At 34.1% G+C, this 25671-nt stretch overlaps 3 protein-coding genes across 3 annotated transcripts; 2 read left to right on the top strand and 1 right to left on the bottom strand.

The window, feature by feature from the left end:
- The first annotated feature begins 272 nt into the window (after positions 1-272).
- LOC143448808 (cilia- and flagella-associated protein 298-like) lies at positions 273-4883 on the top strand. The gene is made up of 6 exons (XM_076948688.1): positions 273-514; positions 639-744; positions 3167-3296; positions 3420-3570; positions 3680-3915; positions 3991-4883. Exons 1-6 carry the CDS (start codon positions 376-378, stop codon positions 4108-4110), a joined length of 882 nt encoding a protein of 293 aa, XP_076804803.1. The 5' UTR covers positions 273-375; the 3' UTR covers positions 4111-4883.
- Positions 4884-9246: 4363 nt separating this feature from the next.
- LOC143448598 (uncharacterized) lies at positions 9247-12882 on the bottom strand. Its single transcript, XM_076948404.1, has 2 exons — positions 11175-12882; positions 9247-10837 (listed from the first exon to the last, which is right to left on the bottom strand). The coding sequence occupies exon 2, from the start codon at positions 10576-10578 to the stop codon at positions 9736-9738; it is 843 nt and encodes a 280-aa protein (XP_076804519.1). The 5' UTR covers positions 10579-10837; positions 11175-12882; the 3' UTR covers positions 9247-9735.
- An 8158-nt stretch (positions 12883-21040) lies between these two features.
- LOC143448200 (peroxisomal trans-2-enoyl-CoA reductase-like) lies at positions 21041-24728 on the top strand. Its single transcript, XM_076947812.1, has 3 exons — positions 21041-23092; positions 23267-23356; positions 23633-24728. Exons 1-3 carry the CDS (start codon positions 22354-22356, stop codon positions 23698-23700), a joined length of 897 nt encoding a protein of 298 aa, XP_076803927.1. The 5' UTR covers positions 21041-22353; the 3' UTR covers positions 23701-24728.
- Positions 24729-25671: the final 943 nt, after the last annotated feature.

Below are 25671 nucleotides of genomic sequence, written 5' to 3'. Positions count from 1 at the left end.
AGTAACTTTAAAATAATTTAATCATATTTAAAGTGCTCCAATCTAATTTCCAAATTTTTTTGTAAAACAAAAGTTTTAGAATAAATTCCTTTATTATTTTGAGCTACTGGGAATATTTAACTCATTTAAAGTACTTTAATGTACGACTTCATATGCAGTGTACTTATTAAAAAGAAGTTTACAATTAAATAGACCCGATGTAAAAATTAAACTTTTTCCATAGAAACATGGTATTAAAGGTGAAACCCCAGTTTAAATTATTTTCAGTTGATTTCAGATTTCAAGTTGGAGCATTTTCCATTGTGAAGGCGGGGTGAAACTTGTAGCTGGGTTGTTGCTGTAGTATAAAGTGTACATTGCGTTATTCGATTCAATATGGTGCGGTTAAATGTAAAGCACGGCGAACAAAGTCAATTTCTATACGAAACTACGACCACTATTGAATTAGAAACGTTGGTTGAAAAACTCTCAAGCATTTACAATGGTCGACTTAAAATTGAACGCATTTGTTCTGGTACGTGAACTTACTTCGTTCCATTTGATTTTATAAAGTTCCCTAGTTTTTCAAAAAACAAAAATCATAAAATGGCTTGAGGCTAATTTTGCGAAAATGTAACCAAGTTTTGTGTTAATTGCAGAAATGGAATGTTTAGCCAGTCATGGAATTTTACTTCCTCCAAACATGCAAGGATTGACTGATGAACAAATCTTGGAGTTAAAACTCAAAGATGAGTGGGCAGATAAGTAAGTCAAATCAATTTTTTGTTTTCTAAAAACGTTATGTTATTTAACTTGCATTAATTGCGAGCATCTACCAGCTGCCATCTCTGAATTTGGAAAATGGAATCAGTATTTTTTGCTTAGGTAAGCGGCAGCCAATAAAATAACTGTATGTTTGACTGATCACCGAAATAAAAAAATGCAATAGAGGAAAACGATGTTAGCCGTTTACTAAATTCCAAAAATGATAAGACGATAAACGGCAATTGGTGTGCAAGTTTGTGAAATATAGGTTTCAGCTTTAACTGACACACTTTTTTCCTATTACTATTTTATTATTATTATTTACTATTTTATTTACACTATTTTTTCTAATCTTAAATGAACATGAAAATAATCCCCTCAGAGGCTCAGACATAAATTCGTCTCAACTTTTCTGATTCAATTACCACCAAAACCAAACTTCTTTGAATTTTAACACTTAGATGAAACTAATTCCAGTTTTAATCATCTGGGTATAAACCATTTATATGACATTAAACTTTGCTCATTGTAGAAAAAATCTTAAATAAATCTTTTTTGCCTATGAAAAATATTTGCCACCAACAGGATTAGAATTAAATAGGTTCAGTTTTGGTACACACCGACGCTCTCCACTAATAGAAAGGCACGGAGTCATTTGTTATTAACTGGCTAAAGTGAGCAATGGATACGAAAATGTGGAAATTGGCTGGTTACTGTATTGGCATCCCTCACTTTCGGTAATGAAAGCCGGTGAAATAGTCATGTTGAATTAGTTTTATGGTCAAAGTTGCCAGGTTAGTAGGAATTACAACAGTACAAGGACTCGTGGAAGAACTGTTACCTCTAAAGGTGGCCAGTGACTTTATTGAAGGAGATAAATATGTGACAACTGCAGCCATTATACCATTAATTAAAGGGCTGTTGAGTAACTACTCAAGCTCCTTCTCTACAAGCAGTGGTAGTGTGCATATTTCTGCATTTAGACAAAAGATTAAATCTGCTATAGAATGCAGATTTGACTTTGCTGTTGCATCTGATGATGTTCCATTTCCATCTTTATTTGATATGGCAACATAGCTTCACCCAGCATACAAATAAAAGTATTTTAAACCGCATCATGCAACAAGGGTTCGCCTGCATTTAAAATCAGAAATGATTTCTGACACAACCATAGCAGTGATAGCACCACCCCATAATCCCATTCCTGTTGGAGACAGCACCACCAGTTCTGTTTCCATGATGGAAAATTTGTTTAATTTAGGAATGGAGGTGCAACAAAGCAACCAAGAAGATGCAGATGATGAGGGAGCTGACATTGACATGTAACTAATGAGGTTTCAGTCAACCTAAAAGAGAGCTCCAATAAAACAGACGTGTTCGAGTATTGGAACTTAAAAAAAAAAGAATTACCTATGTTGTACAACATTTGCCAGAAATACCTTTCGCTGCCAGCATCACCTGCAGCATCAGAAAGGTGCTTCTGCAGCGCAGGGCTAACTGCAACCGTCCTGAGATCTCGACTTACCGAAAGTCATTTAGAAGCACTGAATATCTTACATTGCAACAAGCAACATCTTGATTAATTCTATGATTCGATGTGTAAATGTGTTACCTCTGAAAAGTATGGTATTAAGACTGTTGGTAGTGCAGGTGGAAAGAACTACACGGCTCTATGCTTGAATATGAATCGTATGATGCTTGATTTAGCATATGTTATACTGTTTGTCATGTGATACTAATACAATTCAAAATAATGTACAAATATTTTTGCTTTTTGTTCGTTATTATTTGGAAAAAATTGCCTAGAAAAAATTGCCGCGTAATTTCAGAATAGATTCGAAATTCTGGATTCGAAATTAAGTATTCTAGAATATTCTGGAATAGCCAGGTATTCTGTATTGTGCATCCCTAGTTGTGACCTGATGAGTTGAAATGTTCAGCTACAGGTTTATGGTTATGTTCATTACAAATATCGTTTCTATGACCTGTGATTCATTTTCGCACGGTTGCAAATCCTCTTTCTCCCTTGCAAACTGCCTTGGGGCAGAGTTGACAGAAGATGACATAGATGACATTAGTGTGATGTATTGACACACGTAAAGCCATTAGGGCCAACTACTCGGTCGGTTGTGTGGATGACTAATATTATGGTTTTCGATAAGGTCTTTCTCTAGGCATATTAATTTATAATTAAATGAAAACCGATTAAAGTTTTACTTGACCAAAATTTCATACCCTGTAATACTTCTCAGTTGCACAACCGATTCTGCATAGACTAGTAATTAAGGAAACAAAAAGTTATATCAAGTATACCAGTCATAATTAGACACACCAGCCATAGTGTATTTCGTCTTAACTCTGCATTGCTATTGCACTAACTAATGCGTTGTTAACCGTTTCTATTAATTGCGTGCTTGTGTAGGTGTATACCAAGTGGTGGTGCTGTGTTCTGCAAAGACGATATAGGAAGAAGAAATGGACAAGCACCAAATGCAAAAATGGCTGAGGTGCTCACAAAAACAATTGCCGAAGCAAAGGCAAACATAAGCAAAGTGAGATAAAATAAGAATTTATATTTACGGTAAACGATATTTTTTTCATGTTTTGATTTATAATTTCGCGTCACAAGACAGAGCAGTATACCTGTAAAATAAAAGAAAAATTTACTTGTGTAGAAACATGTTGATGCCAACATTGTAATGACCAAAGAAATCATTAAAGACACACTGGATCTCCTAAGAGGAGCGGTTACTATTGTTTACCCCATGGGACTTCCCCCTCACGACCCCATCAAAATGGAATTTGATAATGAAGAAGATTTAACAGGTGTCAAAATATAGATTTTTGGAGTGTTAAAAATTGAAAAAGTTCAAAAGAACTACGAAATTCTACTCATTCAAGGAATAACTTTCAAGGTAGATTTATATTTTTCCAGGTACCCAGGCGTCACTAAGTGTAATACCTGAAGGGCAGGGCACATTGTGGTGGGCAGCAAAAGAAATGCAAACTGGCAAGAAACTTTCAGACTATGTGGGCAAGAATGAAAAAACAAAAATCGTCATTAAATTGCAGAAGAGAGGAACCGGACCCCCTGGAAGAGAACCAGTGGTGAATGAAGAAGAAAAGAAGCAAATGATGCTGCAGGCTTACAGAAGGCAAGAAGAGTTGAAGGTAAGTTTGGGTACACTTTTGCCTTACACAAAATTTAGTACGGCTTTCCTATTGTTTTTATTTTCATGTTTGCAGAAACTTGAAAATGTAGAAGACGATAGGCATCTTGATTCACAGTGGGCTGACAACAACATGCTTAAGCGACAATTTCAGGGTTTAAATAATATTTCTTGGAGACCAGGAAAAAGGTTTTAGGGTAAACAATTCAAAATATTTGTGACCCTAAACCTTCATTCTGAGGTATTTCTGACAACCCATTGCTCTATTGCGTGCTTTTTCAAACAATATCAGTACCTGTGTTTTTTTATAACTTTTCTATATCACTGATGGTATACGGTTTTGTCAAAACGGTTACCAGTAAATGGCTTTACATTCAAGAAGCTATATTATCTTTGTGGATTTAGATGTATTGTGTAAATAACATGTTTAAAAGTTTCAAAACTTTTGCAACATATAGTAGTTTGTAAACATACAAACATAAGCACTGAAAAGGTTTTGTTTTCATACTATTTTAAATGTTTTACTGTGGTTGGATGTTCGTTGAAGAAAACTTTATACTGTATTTAATCACAATTGTCGTGAAGAAAAATTTGCTTTAATTATTATAGGACCTAAAGATGACAAAATTATGAGCTTAATTTTACGAGATGCGTCAGTTTGAGAATAGTACCTAGCTTTCGAAGTGCAAACACATAGCTTTGTTTCACAGACTACAGAGTATTGGTTTGAAACCAGTTATTCTCCATCTTTAGTGAAATTTAATTCGTTGATGCATACGAAACATTGTAAAATTTTAAAAAACTGTCTAATAATAATATTTCCTTATAATTATACAAGATTTTTAGGTAATTTTAGGCTTTATCACCGAGTAAATGATAGTTGACCATATCAAGTAAATTTTTCTATTGTGTTGTTGATTTTTCGCCATTAACTGTGGGAAGCGAAAAAAGTATGTCGCTAACTGCTAACCTTGATATAACTTGCTAAAGTAATAATAAGCTCAAAAATATTCCATGATTGGGCAAAAATGGCGAAGCCTTAGAACTTAAAGGGTGCAGATGTTAACTACAGTGGTTCTATAACATTAGAAGATTAGCAAGGCCACCAAACACAGATATAGTACTGAGTTTCAATTTGAATTCATTGGTATCACACAAGTGTACTAACTGTTAAATGAAGCTTTTTTTCTACAACTATAAGAAAATTTATGCAATTAGCAGTTGTTTATCATTCACTTAAAACTAGATTTAGGTACTGGGGTTTCTGGTCAAATTCAAAACAATTCTTTCAGAATGGGAGGCGGAGGAAACCTATAGCACCTATTTTTTGATTGTTGAGATGAAATTCAACGTTTGCATATAGAGCAAAAGGCTTCATGAACAAATCTTATGGCAAAGTAGTTCATATAACTCTAAGATGTATACTGTTTGCCATTGTATGGCATGGACTAGCGTGCATTTTTCAATTGCCAGAGAATGCTGTTAATGGCATGAGAACATTAACGCTATCAATTAACACTCTTGTTTCGTAGAATTATAAATGCTTCGGATTTTGTTCCAGTAACATTTCTGTAAGGATTCTTGTGAAGTTAAAGTGAGTATTGTAGGATTTTGAAATGTAATCTATGAAAAATGTTTCACAGACTACAGTTTGGGTAGAAATCAGTTGTTCCCTATATAGTTAGCTAGCTTAAAGTAATTAAAATACTACTGAACAATAATTGCTGGAGTACTATGTGAACCTCAGCCTTTTCCCAATTTCAAATTTTTATTTCGTGATTCCTAGTATTTAACTTCAGAAACATTTAAAACAAGCAACTGCAGTTGACAATCAAACATAAATAGGCTTCATCACGAAGTAAATGACCGTTGACAAAAACAAGTCATTTTGTACAAAGTTTGAACTCAATGTTGTCACAGAAGTTATGAAATATCAAAATCAATAGTGCAAGATAAGTTGTCATTCTCCAGTTGCTACTGAAATCATAGCGCAATAGAACCCAAAGTTGACCAAGTGGAGCGCCGGGACAAATTTCGAAGCTATTGGAGCAAATATTTGGCTACAATACAAAAAAATTAAATTAGCTAGTGTGAAAAAAATTATTAATAATATCAATTCCGCGTCCATTTTATGCGTACGTAAGAAATGAAGAAAGATTAGAGCGCTTACGTAACAATTTTTGTTTTTCAATATTAATAAATTTCGCTAAAATTTGAATGTAAAATGGTTGTTGAATTGCAGTTGTGTTGTACAAGATACTGAAAACAGAAATCCTAAAATCGAAAAACAACAAAACTTATTATTACTTATTAACTTTTCCAAATGAAATATAAACATAAGCACATAATAAAAATGCTAACAAGAGGAAAATGCGAAGAAAAATTTACAAAGCAATAAATCCAGCTTAGCAGCTACTTGTCACATGCGAACTTGACAAAAGGATACTTGAATACAGTCACCTTGAAACTACATGCATGAGTAGAACACATTGAAGCTTAACAATCAATTAATTAATGACATCATCAAAATGCATTGAACTATTGCAGGTGTTCTAAGCAAAAGAGTGATTAAATAATTCAAGAAACCAATGGGAACAAATACAATGATATGTTTAAGTGTTACCAGAAATAATATTTTATTGAAGAAAAATACAAAAACATATCAATGAAGCAAGCTTTTCTTCATTGTTAGAATTAAAAAATCTTTAGCAGTTTCATCTTCGGAATAATGAGGAATCTAATGGGCATGATCCTATAGCAAACAATCTTTTAGAATTCAAACATCAAGATCTTTTTATTGAAGGTACATATAAGCATTAAGTCACAGAAATGTTTCTCCATTGAATTGAGATCTGGCATATTACAATGAAAGTGTTGTAAATGTGGATATGATAAAATGTGTAAAGATGTTTATTTTTCAATGAGTGTTAGATTCAATTAATAGTGATTTGATTTTTTTCTTCATTTGTGCAATAGCAAGTGTGTCATGCTTAAATCCTCGTTTTATGCATATGTGATATTTGATTTTCTGTCTAAATCTGGGGTGAAAGACTTGGATGACCACGAGGTCCTTTTGCCGCCCTACACCAATCGAATATTGATTTTGTTAAAATTCATATACTATATACCGATATTCGTTGAAGCAAATAAACGTTTCTCTCACTCATAAAAGGTGATTTTATCATGTCATAACAAGCAATACCACAGCATATCAAAAGTATTTGCCATTCTATGGTTACACCTAGATAAGGAAAACCAAGCTTGCGAAAGATAATGTGAATGAATTTAAGTCAAACTTCGAGATGCAACCCTTATTTTACTTCTCTATTATTATACCGTCTTTAAATAACAGTAAAATTTATACAGTGGTGCCATAGCAGCTCACTCCCTAACCCAGGGCTACTCAACTATTTTTAGCAAAGGTCCAGTTACAAAAGTTCAAAATTTACTTAGGTCCGTTATAACTCTCATGAAATAATTTACAGTCATGCAAATGTATTAAAATACGTTATATAAAATAATATAATTCTCTGGATAGGTATTAATTTAATTTTAAAATCTCTGGATTTTTTAACACAACACATGAAATACAGTATATACAAAATCCGTTAAAGCGGTATTAGCAAAAGCAATAAGCGAAATTTATTTATTGTTCTGTTAGTCACAGCTAGTGGGAGAATTGGCGTTACTTATTTCTTGCTAGTTCTTTAAATCTTGGTTCTAAATTAGCGAGAGCGAGTGGTGAAGGGTTTCATTGGTCATACAGATGCGAAATTTATTATTTATGAAGTTCATGTTTGAAAACGCTGACTCGCAGCTGTGCATTGTGACGTCAACAAGGCTTATTTGAAATTGTACTATTGTCTGCTCTTTTTTTGTTTTTGCAAATCAACAATAATGGATTTGGTTTTATTAAAAAACTCGTGTCCTTTAGGAAGTCACAAATATCATTGTGACTTCATTGATTGCCCCGATTGACAAACGACCTATTAACAAAAACCACTAGACTAGTTTGAGCTACCACTTACACACTTGCTGATTAATTGAATAAGCAGGAATAAAAAGAACAAATGATGAACGATTTCATTTGCGTAAATGCTGAGACAGACAAGGTCCGGATTCAACACTGAAAAGGTCCGCATTCGGACCACGGTCCGCCAGTTGAGTAGCCCTGCCCTAACCCAACCATCAAACTTCTCAAAATTTATTTGGGAAAGTAATTTCTAACAAATTACTTGATTAAAAAGCCAATTAACTTATCCAAAAATCCTTTCTTTCTCAGTTGCACAGAAGATTTGTTTTGTTGATAAGTCACTTGCATGTGTTGATACTATATAGAAATAAATAAACTGCACTACATGTATACCCAGTGGTGATAGAGATATGTTTTGCAAAGATTATGGTTGAGATGCTTATCAAAACTAAATTGTTGATATAAAAGCAGACCTACGTAATTATATGTGAAATAAATGAGACTTCCAATATTAATTATGGTTTTTTTCATAGTGTGTTTAATTGTTCATAATTGTATGTCAAAATAAACAACAGAATATCTGTTATTGAAGAGGTTGTGATGATATTTTTAATATACAGTTTGTATACGGTATAAGATTCTCGTCTTCGAACATCTGCTTACCCAAGCGTAACACTGCGTCATGATAACTTCCTGATTACTGTTTTAAGTTGTGCTATGAAATTTCAATTTTTTTTTATAGAGAATTTTATACCGTAAACAAACTGTATATTAAAAATATCATCACAAGGTACAAGTTCCTGGAAAAATTTACATAACCAAGCAGATCATTAAAGACGTGCCAGACCAATTGAAACTTTTTTTATTGTTTAATACTTACCCAAGGGACCACCCCCTCATGACAACCATCAAAATGAAATTATTGGAAGAATGATGTTTAGTGTTTAAAAATTTAAAAGATTGGTACAAGACAACTATTTCTATATGTTGCCAGATATATGCAGGCATCATTATCTTAATAAATTAAGAACAGTCATCATTGTAACTGGAGATTGTTTGTACCGTTTTTTTATAGTGATATTGCTGTTTTTGTGTAATTTCAATTTTTTTATGAGGTTGAATCTTGTTCTAACAAAATTTTAGAAATAAAAACCTGTGAAGAAGATTATTTACATAGCTTTGAACGTTCCAGGATTTTAAGATAAACAAACTATTTTTAACAGCTTGTCAACAGTGGAAATTGTTCATATTTTACAGACTGTAGTAAGCTAGGTTTGAAACCAATCGCTCTCTATCTCTCACTTAATAAAAAAAAAAAACTGCCTAACAGTAACTGCCGAAGTGATATGACATTGTAAATATTTTTCCAGTAATTGTATTCAGTATACGACATTCAATCAATTGTAATAATGGTTTTAAGTCAAACACAAATGAACTTCGTTGCAACATCAAGTAGGTTTGCACTCATAGCAACCACAAAATTGCACTTAATAATAAAATACTGTAATGAAAACTACAAAATAAATTCTTATTCCTATGTGCCACTAAATGTAAATTTTATTAAATATGTCAGAACTTCATTATTTGACAGACAAATATTTTTATCAGAAATAGTATAATAAAAGCATATGGTATGATATGATAAAATTTACATTCTTTTACGTTGTAAGATAATAATTTTAAATTATTAGTTTTATCGTTGTTGACAAAAATTTCGAGATATTTCAACCTTTATTAAGCTTATGCAATTAGTGAAATTGTAATAAATCGATGTTTAGGATGTTTGGAGTGACAAACAATTAAAACACTGTAAGGCAATGACAATTAAAAACCTTCAAGACAAAATCATCAAAAAAATGAAACTGTCTCAAATCTGGGCTCAGGTAATGGGGCTTCAGTACGTATTTGCAAAAATTCTTTCAGAGAGACAGGCAGAGGAAGAGAGTCTATAGAACTTTTTCGTTGATTGTTGCCATGAAGAACATTCAACACTTTCCATTTGCATATAGAGCGAAGGCTTCCCGGACTAACCTTATGGCACAGAACTTCGTATGAGTCAAAGATGTACTCTCTGCCATTATACGGTATGTACAAACAACCGTGTGAGGGGTGTATTTTGCCTATCCTGCAACCATCTTGAGCAAGCCTATTGGTAGTAAGTGGGTCTTGGCTGGCTGTCCTACCATCGGTTAACGGCTCACATGTTCTACCGACATACAACCTCTCACCACGGTCTCTACCTCCATGAACAGCATTCTTTGGATAGTGACCATGTTGATCAACAATCCAGTATAGCGATGAAGGATGGTCATTAACTATGACCTGGTAATTTCTTTTTCTGTGTTCATTGCATCCATATGATATGTATGCTTCATTTGAATTTGTAGTGGTGAAACCAGTGACCTCCTGATTGTCTATTTGTGATTTAGCAACATATGCAGTTTCACCAGTTTCCATAATGCAGGCTGCAAAAGCATTGTCTGGTAACCGACTACCATCAGGTGGTACATCGACCCAAATTACAGATTTAATTTCTTCTGGGTAATTGATTGGTTGGATTAAATTTCTAATTTGCTGTCGACGCCCAATGCGGCATGCAGTTAACATTCTACGTCTCTGGAACATAGTTATCTTATCTCTGGTTACAAAAAAACGTACAAATACTATTCCTATCAACCAACATTTCTGCATGTGAAAGATGAAACTAGATATAGTTATTCATTTAATGTCCAATAAGCATGTCCATGTTCTGTGAAAATAAACCTAAAACAATAATAAATTCAACAAAAAAATATAAGCCTAGAAACATTCTGCTAAAACGCAGTTGTGTTGAACACGCAATAAACTGCAGACATGTATCCACATACCAGAAAACAAAAAATGACTTTGAAGACTTCACACAAGTGTGAGTACAACCACAGAAATACACACCTTTGTTTTCTTGGGAGAACTGCGATTAACACAATATATTAATTAGAAGACCACAATTGCCTAATATTGAAAAAATTTTAATCACAAAAACAACAAATAGTAATCGCAACCAACATTACGAAATAAAGCCAGAAGATGCATCGCAATAATACGTCAGTTTTAAAACCCATCAAACTCTTCTTCACTATTATCACTGTCATCACATCGCTGTTTTTTTTTAAGGGTTAAACTCCCGAGCGACGGCAGAATAGTTCGTTTTTTTCGGCAAATTCAACAGCGATTAGCTTAAACTTTGCCATAAATTTATTGCGCTTACTGGCCATTTCGTATGAATAACTTCACAACAACTTGCACACCTGCCGTTTGCATGAGGTGAATATCACGTGACGCTTTCACGCACAAGACGAATATGACTTGCGTCACGCGAGTTCTTTGTAGCCTTGTCTTAAAGAAGTTTGAAGTCTGCTGAAGTTTACAGTTATGCAATTGCTACGCAAGTACTGGCAAGTTAGGCTAAGGAAAAGCTAGTCGACTTATACACAAGAAAACTAAAATATCTCCTTAAAAACAAAATACTTAAAATAAAATTTTAAGTGAAAAAGTAGGGGTTGATCTATACTCGAGTATATACGGTATTGCGCCAATGCAGTCATTTTTTTAAAATTTACTTTATAAGAAAATTTTTTTTTTCCAAAAAAAAACAACTTTAGCATCACGCGGTCACGCCTATTAAAATTTAAGAAACTTTTCTTATTTAAATATTTTTTATTTTATAAATGCTATTAGGCATAAAACTATATGGCTTTGGGTTAAACAAATGTTACAAGCAACTTACAATTTTGTAGAAATTCAAAACTTTTACTAAAACATACCAGTATATAATGGCAATTAATTGTAACTCTTATTTAGCAAGGGTACAAAATGGCCCCTAAAAAAACAGCAAAAGAGAAAAGACATATATATATAAGGACTTAAAACCTGAAACATTAGAAATTTACCTTAATGGAAAGAAATAATTATTATCATAACGATTGCTGCATTGATCTTTACGGTTAATAAATCCCAAAAACCACATGAAATGTTTAACATTGAACGCTATAAGGAAGTTTACAAGCTTATAACACACAAATAACAATACAAACAAAAAAAGTAAAAAATTCTATTCAAATCAGCATAGCAAAATTTGCTCTCCAACATCAGTAAAATTTGCAAAGGTTGCAAGTTTGTTAAACCAATTTCAAAAACAAGTATGATTAACTAAAATCCAACAGTAATTATGTGTAATTTAATATTGTTATTATGATTTGTCAAAACTATTTGAATTATTAAAAAAAAGCTCAGTACATTATTGCATGAGTACAAGAAACATAGAATGAGATGTAGAACTTCTTCATAAAAGAACTTTTGTTTTTATATTAACATTTATCAAGTTTTAACCGTGAATTGGGTACAATTAAGAAAACGTTTGAAAAGCTGTGATTTCTGTCCATTTAAACATGGCCTTACATAAAATATTACGTTTAATATATACTGTAATGCATTATGCATAAAAATGAAAGACAGCATAAAGATTAAACAGCAGACTATATTTGAAAACTTATCAAAAAAATCTGTTTCTAATAAATCCATATTTAAAATAATTTCTGATTTTTTAGATGCACTAGTATCTATATGTAACAAATCCTGGGCTTTCTAAGACCCCAACAATAATTAATTGGGCTAAGTGAATTTTATGAAAAACTTAGAAAATCTTGAGAAGTGTAAAGCTTATGAAAACTGCCATAAAATTACTTTACACAGAAAAAAAGGATTGCATAATAATTTCAAGATTTAGATGAAAGAAAAATGTATACCATTGAAGGACAAAAAACATTGTAAAAATGAAGGAACAAAAGCCATCAGACTACAATGTTTTCAACATGAATACATTCTTCGATTTTAAATTGTTACAGTAAATTTATTTATGTTGCCATGCCGAAAGAGCAAATTCAAACCTTGGGCCATGACCCTTCTGCTTTGGACTCTAATGCTCTAGTATGCAAGCTATTAATGATGACTAGTCTTTTACTGATACGGCATTAAACTTCTCAAACAATAAACTGGCAACTCAAGATCGTCCTGTAACATAAATTGGGTTTCTGCAAACAAAAACTCTTTCATAAAAGCAGGCAAAGGAAGAGTACGTATAGAGCTCTTTTGTTTACCATTGTGATACAGAGTCTTAATCACCTTCCATTTGCATATGTCCAGAAGGCTTCCAGGATTGAGCTTATGACAAAGAACTTCATAAGAGTCAAAAGCATACACCTTCCCACTGTTAGGAACATGTAAGCATTTATGAGAAGTGTGTATAATTCCAAGCAAGGAGCCACTTGATTCATGCAGGGGTTTTAATCTTTCATAAGTTTGGTTATTTCTTCCGTCAGTTAACGGTCCATAAGTTCTACCAATGTAGTGCTTCTTCCGCCAATCTTTACCACCAGTTACAGCATTTTTTGGATAATGGCCATTTTTACCTGGTACCCAGTATAATGAGTTTGAATCAGCTACCATCACTTGAAACTTTTGCACTCTATGTGTACTGTAGTCATACGGAATATGAGCTTCAAGTAGATTTCTTGTAGTCAAACCAGTTTGAATATGGTCAGCTATTTGTGCTTTTGCAACATACGCTGTTTCTGCACTATCCAATGTGCATGCAGGAAAAGCATTGTCTGGTATATTTCCATCAACTGCATCTACCCAAGATACTGGTTGAATTTCAATTGGAAAATTTTCTAGCAGAAACAAATCAATGTTTGAAAAACAACTGTGAGAAGGAGATTCTGAGGGTTCTGTTGAATTCTGGCTGGTGGCCATTTGGTGAAGATGATTTGACGCTTTGAATATCTTTACGTTATTCACATTTATATAAGCATTTGAAACTCTGCATGTCAACACGAAACAAATTTAGACAATGCATGAATTTGTTCAGCCCAAAACACTACACTGAGTACACCGCATAATCAAATACTAATAAAATGAAAGTTAGATGAATTGAAAAGGATTAAGAACTAAGAGTATGTACTATTTTGTATGCACAAAGTTATGAAAGGTATAATGCAGACAAAATAAAAAACCTTAAAACACTCATATAAGACCAATCCTGGGGCTTAGAGCCTGCAAGACTAAAGTCTGCTATTAGTAGGGACAAACTGCTGTGACAGTTGTCACTGGTCAGCCTGGCCAATAAATCCGGACTCATAATAAAGGTATGAGATGGAATACACAAAAGTTAATGTATATATAATGGTTCCACAAAATAGAAAAGCAGAATACATGATAGCGCTCTAGGTCCCAGGGGTTAACATGACATGGAAACCTGGCTGTTATAAGTGATGATTTAATCAACAGAGGGCATTGAATAAGTCCAGATAAAATCACGCTATCAAAGCAAAACTTCATTGATTAGGCAGAAAATGTAAAAGTGCAAGAATGTTCATGGAACCCAATGCAAGAATAAAATGCAACAGATAATATAAAAACAAACTTTAAGACACATTTGAACGAGTCATAAGCAAAATTTGCTTCATAGACATGCAATCTGTAACAGTTACACTTCACCTAACACATACAAGGTGTTTTCCTGAATAACATTGGCAAGCAGACGAAAAAGGAGTGTATATGCAATATAAAGCATTTAACAGAACTGTTGCTACAACACTAAAAAATGTAGATGTTAATTTCTCCTAGAGAATATACATTATACAATAATATCACTGACAAAACAAAATCTTACCAAACTAATTCAATACTACAAAAAAATATACATACAAGGACGAAACTTACTGCAACATGACAAAACCTAGACAAAATTTAAGGTAACACATCTACAAAACTGTTTCTTAAAAGCAAAAATGAAACATTGACAGGTTTACATCAAGCTAAAACTGTAAGCAACAAACTTCAAAAATCTGTTAGAAATTATGATAGTTGTGTTTCTTCAGATCAGAATTTACATAGAGACAATATGTTACCAAAGTGCATAACTAAAAACCTGGACTATCTTGAATATCAACCTTGCATTTAATTGTCCTTCAAATCAAGCTTGATCATGAAAATTTTCATTGTTGAAACTTAACTACACATATGATGCATTTAAAAAGTTCTGCAAGCCTACACCTCTAATAAAAGCGCTTTTATTTCTGCAAGTACTCTATCATAAAACTAGATAATGGAAGTCTATTGATGGAAGACTTCTGTTGATTGTTTTCAAACGACATTTTGACACACTTTCCACTTGCATATTGCAAGAAGGCTGCCGGGACTAAGCTTATGACAAAGAACTTCAAAGTAATCGTAAACATAAACCTTGCCGTTGTATGTTACGTACAAGCAATTATGGGACGGGTGTATTTTAACAAGCAACGTGCCTTCTAATTCAAATAAGGGATGTAAACTTTTAAAGGTTTCATTATTTCTTCCTTCAATTAAAGGTCCGCATGTTCTACCAATAAAATGTGTTTTATTCCAAGCTATTCTACCAGAAACAGCATTACTTGGACAATCTCCATCTTCATCTGGTACTCAGTATAGTAAGTTTGAATCAGCTACCATCACTTGAAACTTTCGCACTCTATGTGTACTGTAGTCATACGGAATATGAGCTACATGCAAAGTTTTTGTAGTCAAACCAGTTTGAATATGGTCTGCTATTTGCATTTTTACAATGTATGCTGTTTCTCCACTAATGTACATGCAGGAAAAGCATTGTCTGGTATATTTCCATCAACTGCATCTACCCAAGAAGCTGGTTGAATTTTAGTTGAGAAATCTTGTGGTAGAAACAACATATTAGTGTTTGGAAAATAACTGTGAGAAGAAGATTTTGTTGAATTCTGGTTGGTGACTAATTGACAAAGCTTATCAAAAATGACTTGAAAATCACTCACAGTTTACAAGCATCTGACACTCTGCATGACAAAAAAAAACAAAAAACAGCTGGTCTTTTGTCTATACACAAAGTTCAGCAGAAACTACTTAATAACTTCACGAGTAATAAATCAAGCTAATTTTGCATCCAATGTACGTCTGATTGGAATTGATACACAGAAAATATGGCATGTTATAAACCCAGTCACAATCCCAATTAATAAAAAATAATTTTATCTCAACCAAGTGACTTTATTTTGTCACCAATTTTAAAATGATTTTGATTGTGAACCAAAAATAACTATTTCTCAATTACAGCCCTCATTGTCGCACGTGTCATTTTCATGTTACACATACCTTTGTCTCGGCTAGAGCTTGATTATAAAGTATCAGTAAGTTAAAATTTAAAAACATTGCTACATTGCTGCACTGTTTTTGTTGGTACAAGATACATGAAGTAAATTATGCTGAACTACTGGTTTTGCAATTGAGGTTGTATTATGGCAAGACCCGAACAAGTTTCCGGTACTTCGATTTACAAATCCAATGCTTCATAATTAATTCAAAATTAATTTATCTTCATAAATTGAATTGATTTGTTACGAAAATATTGCTGGTTATGAAGAATTTTGTGGATATATATATATATATATGTGTGTGTGTGTGTGTGAGATATATACAAAGGTGAGATTAAAAAACAAAAGTTCCAGTTGAAATTTGCAACTAGTAACACGTCATTCGCTTATTTACAGAGCATAAACAGACAAAGCAGTGGTGGGATTTAAGAAATTTACCAGACACTTTTATAAACTTCTGGACAAGGTTTAATTTTTGGCAAAAAATTTGATGACACTATGTTTTGTCACACTGAACAACTTTAAAAGTTTATTTAGCTTCTATATTTACCGGATTCAATTCCGTTTTTCACAGTTTTCACCAAAAACTTCTAAATATGCTTGACATAAACAATTATTATACTTAATAGAGCTTTATAAAGATAGTGGCAAAACAAGTATAATTCTTAAAAAACATTCTCCATAATTTAGGACATCTCACACCCTCAAGTGATATTTATATTGTATATTTATATATATACATCGCTTGAATGTTATTTGCACCAGCACCTCACGTAACTTGTCATACAAGTTTCAGAAAATGTGAAGTACCAAAGTGTAAGTCATGTCCAAAACTAAAACACTTGGTTTAAAATACAGCAAACACTCTTCACTCAGAAAAACGCTTGTTAATACCAGCATGAATAACATAAAGGCTCCATTTTTGCAAGTAAAAACTCTTTCATAGAAACAGGCAATGGAAGTACATTAATAGAATATCTTCGTTCATTGTTGTTACAAAGTATTTTAAGGACTCTCCACTTGCACATAGCAAGAAGGCTGCTAGGGCTAAGTTTATGACAAAGAATTTCAAATGAATTGAAAACAGAAACCTTGCCATTGAAAGGAGCATACATATTACCATCAGAAATGTATAGCAATGAGCCAAGCAGGGATCCACTCAAATCATGCAAGGGTTCTAATCTCTCATGGGTTAGATTAATTCTTCCATCAGTCAAAGGTCCACATGTTTTACAAATCAAATACTTGTCATCAAAAAATTTACCAACAGCAACTGCACTTTTTTGGTAAATATCTTCTTTATATTGCTTCCAGCATAGCGAGTTGGGATAGTCAGTAACCATTACTTGAAACTTTTGCTCTCTCAAAACTCTATAGTATCCCCTGTTAGCTAAATGAGCTTCTTTTAGATTTTTGGTAGTTATACCAGGTTGTATAAAAGAGGCTTCTACTTCTGCTTTAACTACGTATGCTGTTTCTCCAGTATCCAATGTGCATGCAGCAAAAGCATTATCTGGTATATTTCCATCAATTGCATCCACCCACGACACAGGTTGAATTTCAACTGGAAAATCTTCTGGTGGGCATAACAAATCATGATCGTGAGAATGAGCTTTTGCAGGAGTGCAACACAAAAACAATCGACGGAACTTTTGATACATTATTTAAACATGAATTACATCATCTTAAATAGATTACAAAATATTATTTAAGTAAAGGTTTCAATCTGTTTATTGCATTACAACAGTTAAAGCTTATAAGTTATAACATTTGTCCACTGGTGTTCCATCATGGTAAGAATTACAATACAACATATGGCAGCATAGGCACCAAAGTCAAGTGGACAGGTCATTTTTTTATACATTGGATTACTTGCAGGGTGTCAAAATGTCCTTACAATTGCAGACAAAATAGTTCAGACAGTGCTGTGTTTACGAAAACTTTGTATGAAAACTTCATAAGTTTCGGATGTCAACACCTAACGACAATGTTAGGTTTATGTCAAATAAATAATGTTCCATTGTTAGTTTTCTTGCATCACTTATAACTGCCATTTTACTAGGTACGGTACATAAACAAATTTGTGGAACAGCGAAAAACGATACACTGCGCTCATGTCATTTGGTGGTTGATCTACTTTTTTGTATTAATTAAATAAAAAAAGAATCGTATGGTACTATAGCTGATAACAGAGCAGGCCCTAATATTTAAACATGTCATATTGTGCATGTCAACGTCCATCGGTCACAACGATTATGAAAAGCAAAATTTAGGGATTTTAAATTCACAATCAAACATTAAGTAGGAAAGGACGTCACAATGACAGTTTAGTCTTCTAAAAATCAACACCCCACAACCAATCCCGGTTTATACGCAAGTCACAACCCTCTCAAAATGTGATCGGATCACGTCATACATTACTTTATTAAAGTACGGAAATCTATGACCACATCATCACGGAGTAGTGAGAAAACAGGGGAATCCCAATACCTTGATGTCAACGAGAAGCCACAGCGCTAACCCAACAAACAATTTTCCTTTTAAAGTGTAATATTGTATTGTATTGTTTATTTTTCGCCTATATATCTCTATAAAAACGTATTATAAAAAACTCAAAAACTGGTGTCATTACGTCAAAGATCGAAGCATACTCGGTAAGTTATTTATATATAGCCGAAGAAGTTTAGTCTTGTAATGGAATAATTGGTTATTGTAGTTGAACTTGACTGTACCAGTCACTCCAATACAATCTTTGATTGTCTGAATGTTTATTGTCATCGATATAATGAGCCTCAAGGTCGTTGTTTCGCTTCTCTTAATCTTAGAATTAATTGTACACCTCGACAACTGTATAATCTGGTTATATTGAAGTTTCATTGAACGAATAAATCAAGATAGAACATTGTGACAGCAACAGCATAAAGACATGTTGCGGCGTTGAACGTAGAAACCAAAAAGGGACTGAATAAATCAAAATGCACGCACAGGGGAAGCATCGATTACGTCACAAAGTGTTATGCTTCGCTGATTCGATAGACGAGAATTCTATGTCGTACACAATTTTATATTGCATTAATTGATATATTTATCACATAACCTTCCCCAAGAAAAGATCGTAAGTTTTGAAAAAACTCACGATATTTTATGATCATGATAAAAACAATGCTCGGCGAACGATAATTAAAACAATAGTGTTGATAACAAAAGTCAATATAACACGTAAAATGTAGATCACACAACAATAAACGTTGAAACATAGTTACAATACAATTCATATTGGCAATACATTCGCAAAAAGATAGTAATATGTTTTCTGTAACTTATAAAGCAAAACGAAGGTACAAAACAAACAATGATGACGTTTATGTCACGACTTTAAATAGAAAGCAGAACACAGGATGTCATTTGTCACATGACGCGTATGCTAGCTGCGGTTTCTTGCGCAGGAATGCAAAATGAGGAAACGACGGCAAAGTTTTCATCTCACATTTCGTGTATGCCGTTTCCGCAAACAACTTATGGTATAAAATTTTCGTATGTTCACGCGTTCTGATCAACATAAGAGAAATTTGCACTAGGCATTTTCAAATATAAGACCATTCAATCATATTACAGCGTCTGGTTTTCCCAGTGTAGCTGCGTGAATATTTCACTTGGAAATACGCGTTTTGCAAAACATATATATAAAATTAGTCAAATACGTTTTGTAATTGACATTCAACATAGTGTATCGGTGTTAGCCTCGGGCATTTGGTTAACCTTCGAAAACAACCGCTATGTTTAAAGCATAACAAAATAACACAAAGAAATATTTCTCCACGGCATGACTTATACCGTTTAGAGAGTATGGCAACTAAGCCACCATCAATTAGACGTAGTCTGAACAATAACGCTATGATATATAATATACTATATAGAGAAAAAAACAAACAAAAATCATTACTGAATGTCCAAATACCGACAAAGTGTTTTCACTGGAGTGCTTTGTTCGTCGGTCATTCTTGCATTTGAAGTTGGTTGAACAAGTCCAGGCGATTCTTCGTCACCGTCGTTGTAGTTGATTTGTTCGAATATCATATTGTCGAGATGTCCGTTGGCTGGATCCAATGAGTGTTGCATGGGTTTTAGACGATACATATCTTCGAAACTTCTAGTCTGAGATCACTAGACTTCTCTCAACCTCAAATTTAATTGTTCATAGGTTGCTCAAAAAAGAAAAGCGTAGTTCTAAGCGATTTCGGCTCCACCACACTTGTAATGGAAATGTCTTCTTTTATCGTCAATTCGTCCTCACTCGGCTGCATCATTTTGTAATGAAAAGTGGTATATGGTACCTTAGCCTGTAAGGTTTACCCACTTACACTACAAAGTCTGTTTCCTTGTGTATATCTTAACAGTGAACTTTGATAGACTTCAGCAATAATGACACAGGAATGACTACTGTATAATCTGATTATATTTGAAGCTTCTTTGAACGAATACATCAAGATAGAACATTGTGACAGCAACAGCATAAAGACATGTTGCGGCGTTGAACGTAGAAACCAAAAAGGGACTGAATAAATCAAAATGCACGCACAGGGGAAGCATCGATTACGTCACAAAGTGTTATGCTTCGCTGATTCGATAGACGAGAATTCTATGTCGTACACAATTTTATATTGCATTAATTGATATATTTATCACAGTCTTCATTGAGCAAACGTACGCCCGTTCGATTTTGTACGCAGTTTTACCTTGCACGGGAATATTTGCGTTGTGATAAATACAGTATCTGTACGGTTTGTAAATGCATAGCATAGTGGCCGTTTATGAATTAGTAGTTAGGAATTAGGAGCTTACCTAATTTAATTTTTCCACCCCATTCGTCTACTTTCCGCCCATTAAAATGGTCCAGAGTACGGGAACTTTTTCCCATTCCAATGGTTGAAAGTATGCCTTTCTTACCCTAGAGTAAGATATATGCCTTCAGAATGGGGAAAATTTTACTTCGGCACAAGTATGGTTTGTGAACCCCATTCGTCTATTTTTCCGTCCATTAAAATGGACCTGCTTTCAGCAATGGGGTTTCCCACAAACCATATTTCTGCCGAAGTAAACATCTCCCCATTCCAAAATCCAAATGCATATATCTTACTCTAGGGTAAAAAAGGCATACTTCCTGCCATTCGAATGGGGAAATATTATCGTATTTCCGCCCATTTTAATGGGCGGAAAGCAGACAAATCGGGTGTTTTTGCAGAGGCCCGAAAAGCCCCGAATTTACTTTCTGATCCGGGCCTAACTTGAAGACCTACAAGGCCCTGTCTATAGAGACGAAGTCACGAATGGTTGGGGTGGGGTCTATTCTGGAAGCGGGATTGTAACAAAAAGAGCGGATGGTGTTTTTCAATAGCACGCTGCTAATGCTTGCAGCCCGGTGACTCACAGACTATGGATGACGCTGTAGCGCCAGAGTGACGTCATAAATATCATTCTGATTATTGGTTTGAAAACAAGTGCTAGCGCAGTTGAAAGATTGCACTGCATTGAATATTGAGCCAAATTAAATTGAAAGTTTGGATAACGTCTTTATAATAAATGCGTAAGAGGTCGAGCTTGCTCAGCAGCCAAACAAAAACTGGTTTCTGCAGCAACCAACAGCAGAGATCTACTCGAGCAATCACAGTCTGTTGTTCATTACGTCATGAAATCCAGCTCACGGTGTTACACATCACCAACAGGCAACCTGTCACTTAGTGAGCTGTAAACAATTTAACAGGTTGTTTTATGAAAACCGCAGGCTGCTGGACAACAACAAACATTCTTTGAAATACGACCCTGCCACTTAAAATCGCTTATCAATAACCACATGACATCACCAATTGCAACAATCTACTCAAAACAGCAGGCTGCAATTGAGGACGTCACAAGAAACTTTTAGCATGTGCTCATTTAAAACTGCTATTGCTTTTCTGCGTAATCGTGCTAGTTTTGAAGTATTTTGGCAAAGTATTCATTGAGGCATTACTCAATAGAAGGTGTTGATTGTAACGTCCTTGTGACATGAAAAAAATATTGATTTTATTTACTGGAAAGTAGCGTATTAGAGATTCAAAAAACACATACTTTAGACTTTTGGAGAGAACTTTCACCTTAGCCCGGAAATTGATGATGCATGGGTTTATGTGTAATTTTTTCATATTCCGCTGTTGTTTGTACTTCGGATCGCCATACAATATTCTAATTAGCAATTTTATCATAGTTATTAGAGCCAGGATTGGAAAAAATGGATATTAAGAGTGTTTTAAAGCCAAATCTTTTTGATGGAAAGGTTGCTATTGTAACAGGTGGAGCAACTGGCATTGGAGCAGCAATAGCTCAGGAATTAGCACATCTTGGCTGTAATGTTGTAATTGCATCACGTGATGGCAGCAAGCTGCACAAAGCTGCTCAAGAAATGAATAGCAATCCTACTCTAAAAGGAAGAATCAGTGCAAAAAAATGCAATATTAGGAATGAAGATGAGGTGCAAAATCTCATGATCTTTACAGTAAAGCAATTTGGTCAACTGGATTTCCTGGTAAATAATGGCGGGGGTCAATTCATGTGTCCAGCTGAAAACATTACAGCCAAAGGCTGGCATGCTGTAGTGGAAACAAATTTGACTGGAACATTTTACTGTTGCAAACATGCTTATCAGGCATGGATGAAGGAGCATGGAGGAGTCATTGTAAATATTATTGTGTGCATGTGGAAAGGTTTTCCGACAATGTTACACAGTGGAGCAGCACGTGCTGGTGTGGATAACATGACGAAAACGTTAGCATTAGAATGGGCAGCCAGTAGAACCCGAATTGTGTCTGTAGCCCCAGGCACAATATATTCCGCAACGGCAGCAGCTAATTATCCTACTGATGTGTTCGCAGAAGCTGAGAAAGTTCATCTCACTAGAAGACTAGGATGCCCAGAGGAAATATCTGCTGTTGTCTGTTTTCTTTTGTCACCCGCTGCATCCTTTATTACAGGTTGGAGAAAGTTTTCTTAACTAGGCTAAATATTTATTGCAAAATGTCCGATGTAATGATTGTATTATTATTAATTTAACTGACTTCAGCTCAGGTAGTTGTCGTATTTATTTATTGATCTTAATTTTTTTTTCTTTGTTTTTATATATATATATATACTTAATTAATTTCAAGGTGAAACGGTTAATGTTGATGGTGGTAAAAGTCTGTATGATCAAGAAATAAAAGTCCCTAAACACAAACAAATGCCTCCGTGGAAATGGAGTAAGTTGTAATGTGGTTGCACTTTACAGTTGCATAAAATGATCCAAGTTTTGGTGAAAGCAGATATACAGTCCTTAAACAAGGAGATGTATTTTGACACCCTGTAGCATTTTCTTCACTGTTTGATTACTGCAGGTACTGTTATGTATATAATCACTTTGTTGCAATTGAATGTATACTATGCAATAATAATTAAATTTAAGTGTTTGTTTATTTCTTTATGCTTCAGTGAGTATACTCAATTATCAAATTACAATTATCGGCTATATTGTTTAGCATCAGAATGTTCATCCAAGGAAATTTTCTTGATGACTGAAATTGAGCTTATTACTTTTCGCCACTAAAATTTCATCAATTGAGTTTCAGCCAGCTGTAAGACTAACCTGTTTGTTAGAGTTGACCGATTTTATAGATTCACATGTGTTAGCACTCATCTCAAACTTCTGACTTTTTTGTTCTTGTACATGACTATGCATTTTGTATTTCATCAATCATCGTCAATTACGTATGCAAATTTTATCAGAATGGCAAACTTATATTTTTATGATACTGACAATTTGCACAATGGTGATTTGTGCAAATGGAAACAGCTTTGAACACATAGTAAATTTCGCAGGACAAGCTATATATTGTAAAACCTTTTTAATGAAGTTTAAAGTTAATAAAGAGATTGTGAGTTAGCAGTTTTTATAGTTAAGTTTCAAAAGATTGCATGGCTAAGATGTTTATGACTTTTTGTACTTCAAAGAACAATTAATGGCTGATTAAGTTTTTACCCAATATGTGACTTTTTCTTCTTGGTGCAACAAGTGACATTGGTCATCGAAAATTGCCATCTCTTCGACAAGGAGTTTTCTAAACTGATTGCAATAAATGAAGTTCAAATTGGCATTGAACTGAATGTGTTTGTATTTTTTTCTGTTCAGTTTATTTTCAGACATAGCCCGACCCTTAGAACATCAGTACTGGCGTATGAACGCACAGGCACTGTAGTTCAGCTCACACAGTAACACTGCTTTAATGAAAAACTTTAATATTTGCATAACAAATTATGAAAATATAAATCTGTTTAAAACCTTTTTTTTTAATTTGATTTATATCCTGTCATGTTGTGTACTTTGGTTCTAAATTGACAACCTAAGATCATTGAATTTATCTTTGCAATTTTTTTCACACCCCTATGTGTTCAATTTTTTCTGTTGTGTATTTAGTTTTTTGTGCTGTCTTTTGCATACTCTGATCTAATCAAGCCCCATTTGAACCTGTATCAAGTCCCACTCCTGTTTAATTTTATTGCGTGAATTCTTAATGTTGGTTGCAGACTTGCAATGGTTTTATCGTCTGGTAATAAATTGAAAACTCATTTACTATTTCTATTAATTTTTGCTTCGGAATAAGAGAGGTTTCCTTTTAGCGATGCCATCTATTGGAAAGCATTGGCATTATTCTCCTTACATCACTGTCGATGTACCAGAGAAAATTCCAGTTTGCAATGAGCAGTAATGCCATCACATCTTCCAAAGATTATTATTGGTGTGAATTTTTGCTGTACAAATTCGGGCTCATCAACAACGCTATTTAGTGTTATGGCCACTAGAGACTGGGCTCTTGCTCGAGATATGGTTTCTTTTACAGTGGGTTTTCTTTTCCCATCCACTGATGTACAGCATTGAGGCGATTTTTATTCATCTTTTGCTTGAACACACCACCTGCTCATCTGCTTAATTTTTTTTCAACTTTTGTTTTATGGTTTAGTGACTGTACTAGTTGTTACCAGCAATTACTACCTTTATTTTATATATTTTTGAGCACGTTTTTCGGCTTGGTCAGTTTTTCCTGTTCATTGGCGCGTGTTAGTGACAACTGGCTTCATTTTTCTTCCACACCGTGATTTTGACGAAAAATAAATAAATGATTGGTCAACTATGTTTCCACAGAATGACAGCAGGGAACTACGTCATTGTGTTTTTCGTAGTTCGTAACACTCGTCTTTTTGAGATGGAGGCTAGAAGGCACAAGGATGCGCTTAAAACACGTCTCTCCCCATCAAGTCATATCTGTGTTTGACACATGCTGTCTGTCAAAAAATGTTTCATGTTAGGTTCAGTTGTGGACAGTGGCTTATTTAGGATTGCGTTAAGGGGGGACCACAGATTTTAAAAGCTGGAAGTAAAACTACCATGTCTTTCTTCCCCACACAAAATGCGCAGAAATTTGGGGTTTTTACACCTCAAAAACCGCTTGGAATGTTTTCTCATATTTATATCTACACTAACTTAGGGTTACCATATCTTCGGGGCCTAAAATCCGGACAC

This window comes from Clavelina lepadiformis, chromosome 3 (assembly GCF_947623445.1).
Source record: "Clavelina lepadiformis chromosome 3, kaClaLepa1.1, whole genome shotgun sequence".
Taxonomy (NCBI): Eukaryota; Metazoa; Chordata; class Ascidiacea; order Aplousobranchia; family Clavelinidae; genus Clavelina; species Clavelina lepadiformis.
This window is presented reverse-complemented; position numbering and strand designations above follow the sequence as displayed.

Excerpts from the sequence above, each read along its gene's own strand:
- LOC143448808 (XM_076948688.1), top strand. The coding sequence starts at position 376 with ATGGTGCGGTTAAATGTAAAGCACGGCGAACAAAGTCAATTTCTATAC. Across the intron at positions 745-3,166 it reads AAAGATGAGTGGGCAGATAA|GTGTATACCAAGTGGTGGTG; the intron begins GTAAGTCAAATC and ends GTGCTTGTGTAG. Across the intron at positions 3,571-3,679 it reads TAATGAAGAAGATTTAACAG|GTACCCAGGCGTCACTAAGT; the intron begins GTGTCAAAATAT and ends ATATTTTTCCAG.
- LOC143448598 (XM_076948404.1), bottom strand. The coding sequence starts at position 10,578 with ATGCAGAAATGTTGGTTGATAGGAATAGTATTTGTACGTTTTTTTGTA.
- LOC143448200 (XM_076947812.1), top strand. The coding sequence starts at position 22,354 with ATGGATATTAAGAGTGTTTTAAAGCCAAATCTTTTTGATGGAAAGGTT. Across the intron at positions 23,093-23,266 it reads CGCTGCATCCTTTATTACAG|GTGAAACGGTTAATGTTGAT; the intron begins GTTGGAGAAAGT and ends ATTAATTTCAAG. Across the intron at positions 23,357-23,632 it reads AATGCCTCCGTGGAAATGGA|CATCAGAATGTTCATCCAAG; the intron begins GTAAGTTGTAAT and ends TATATTGTTTAG.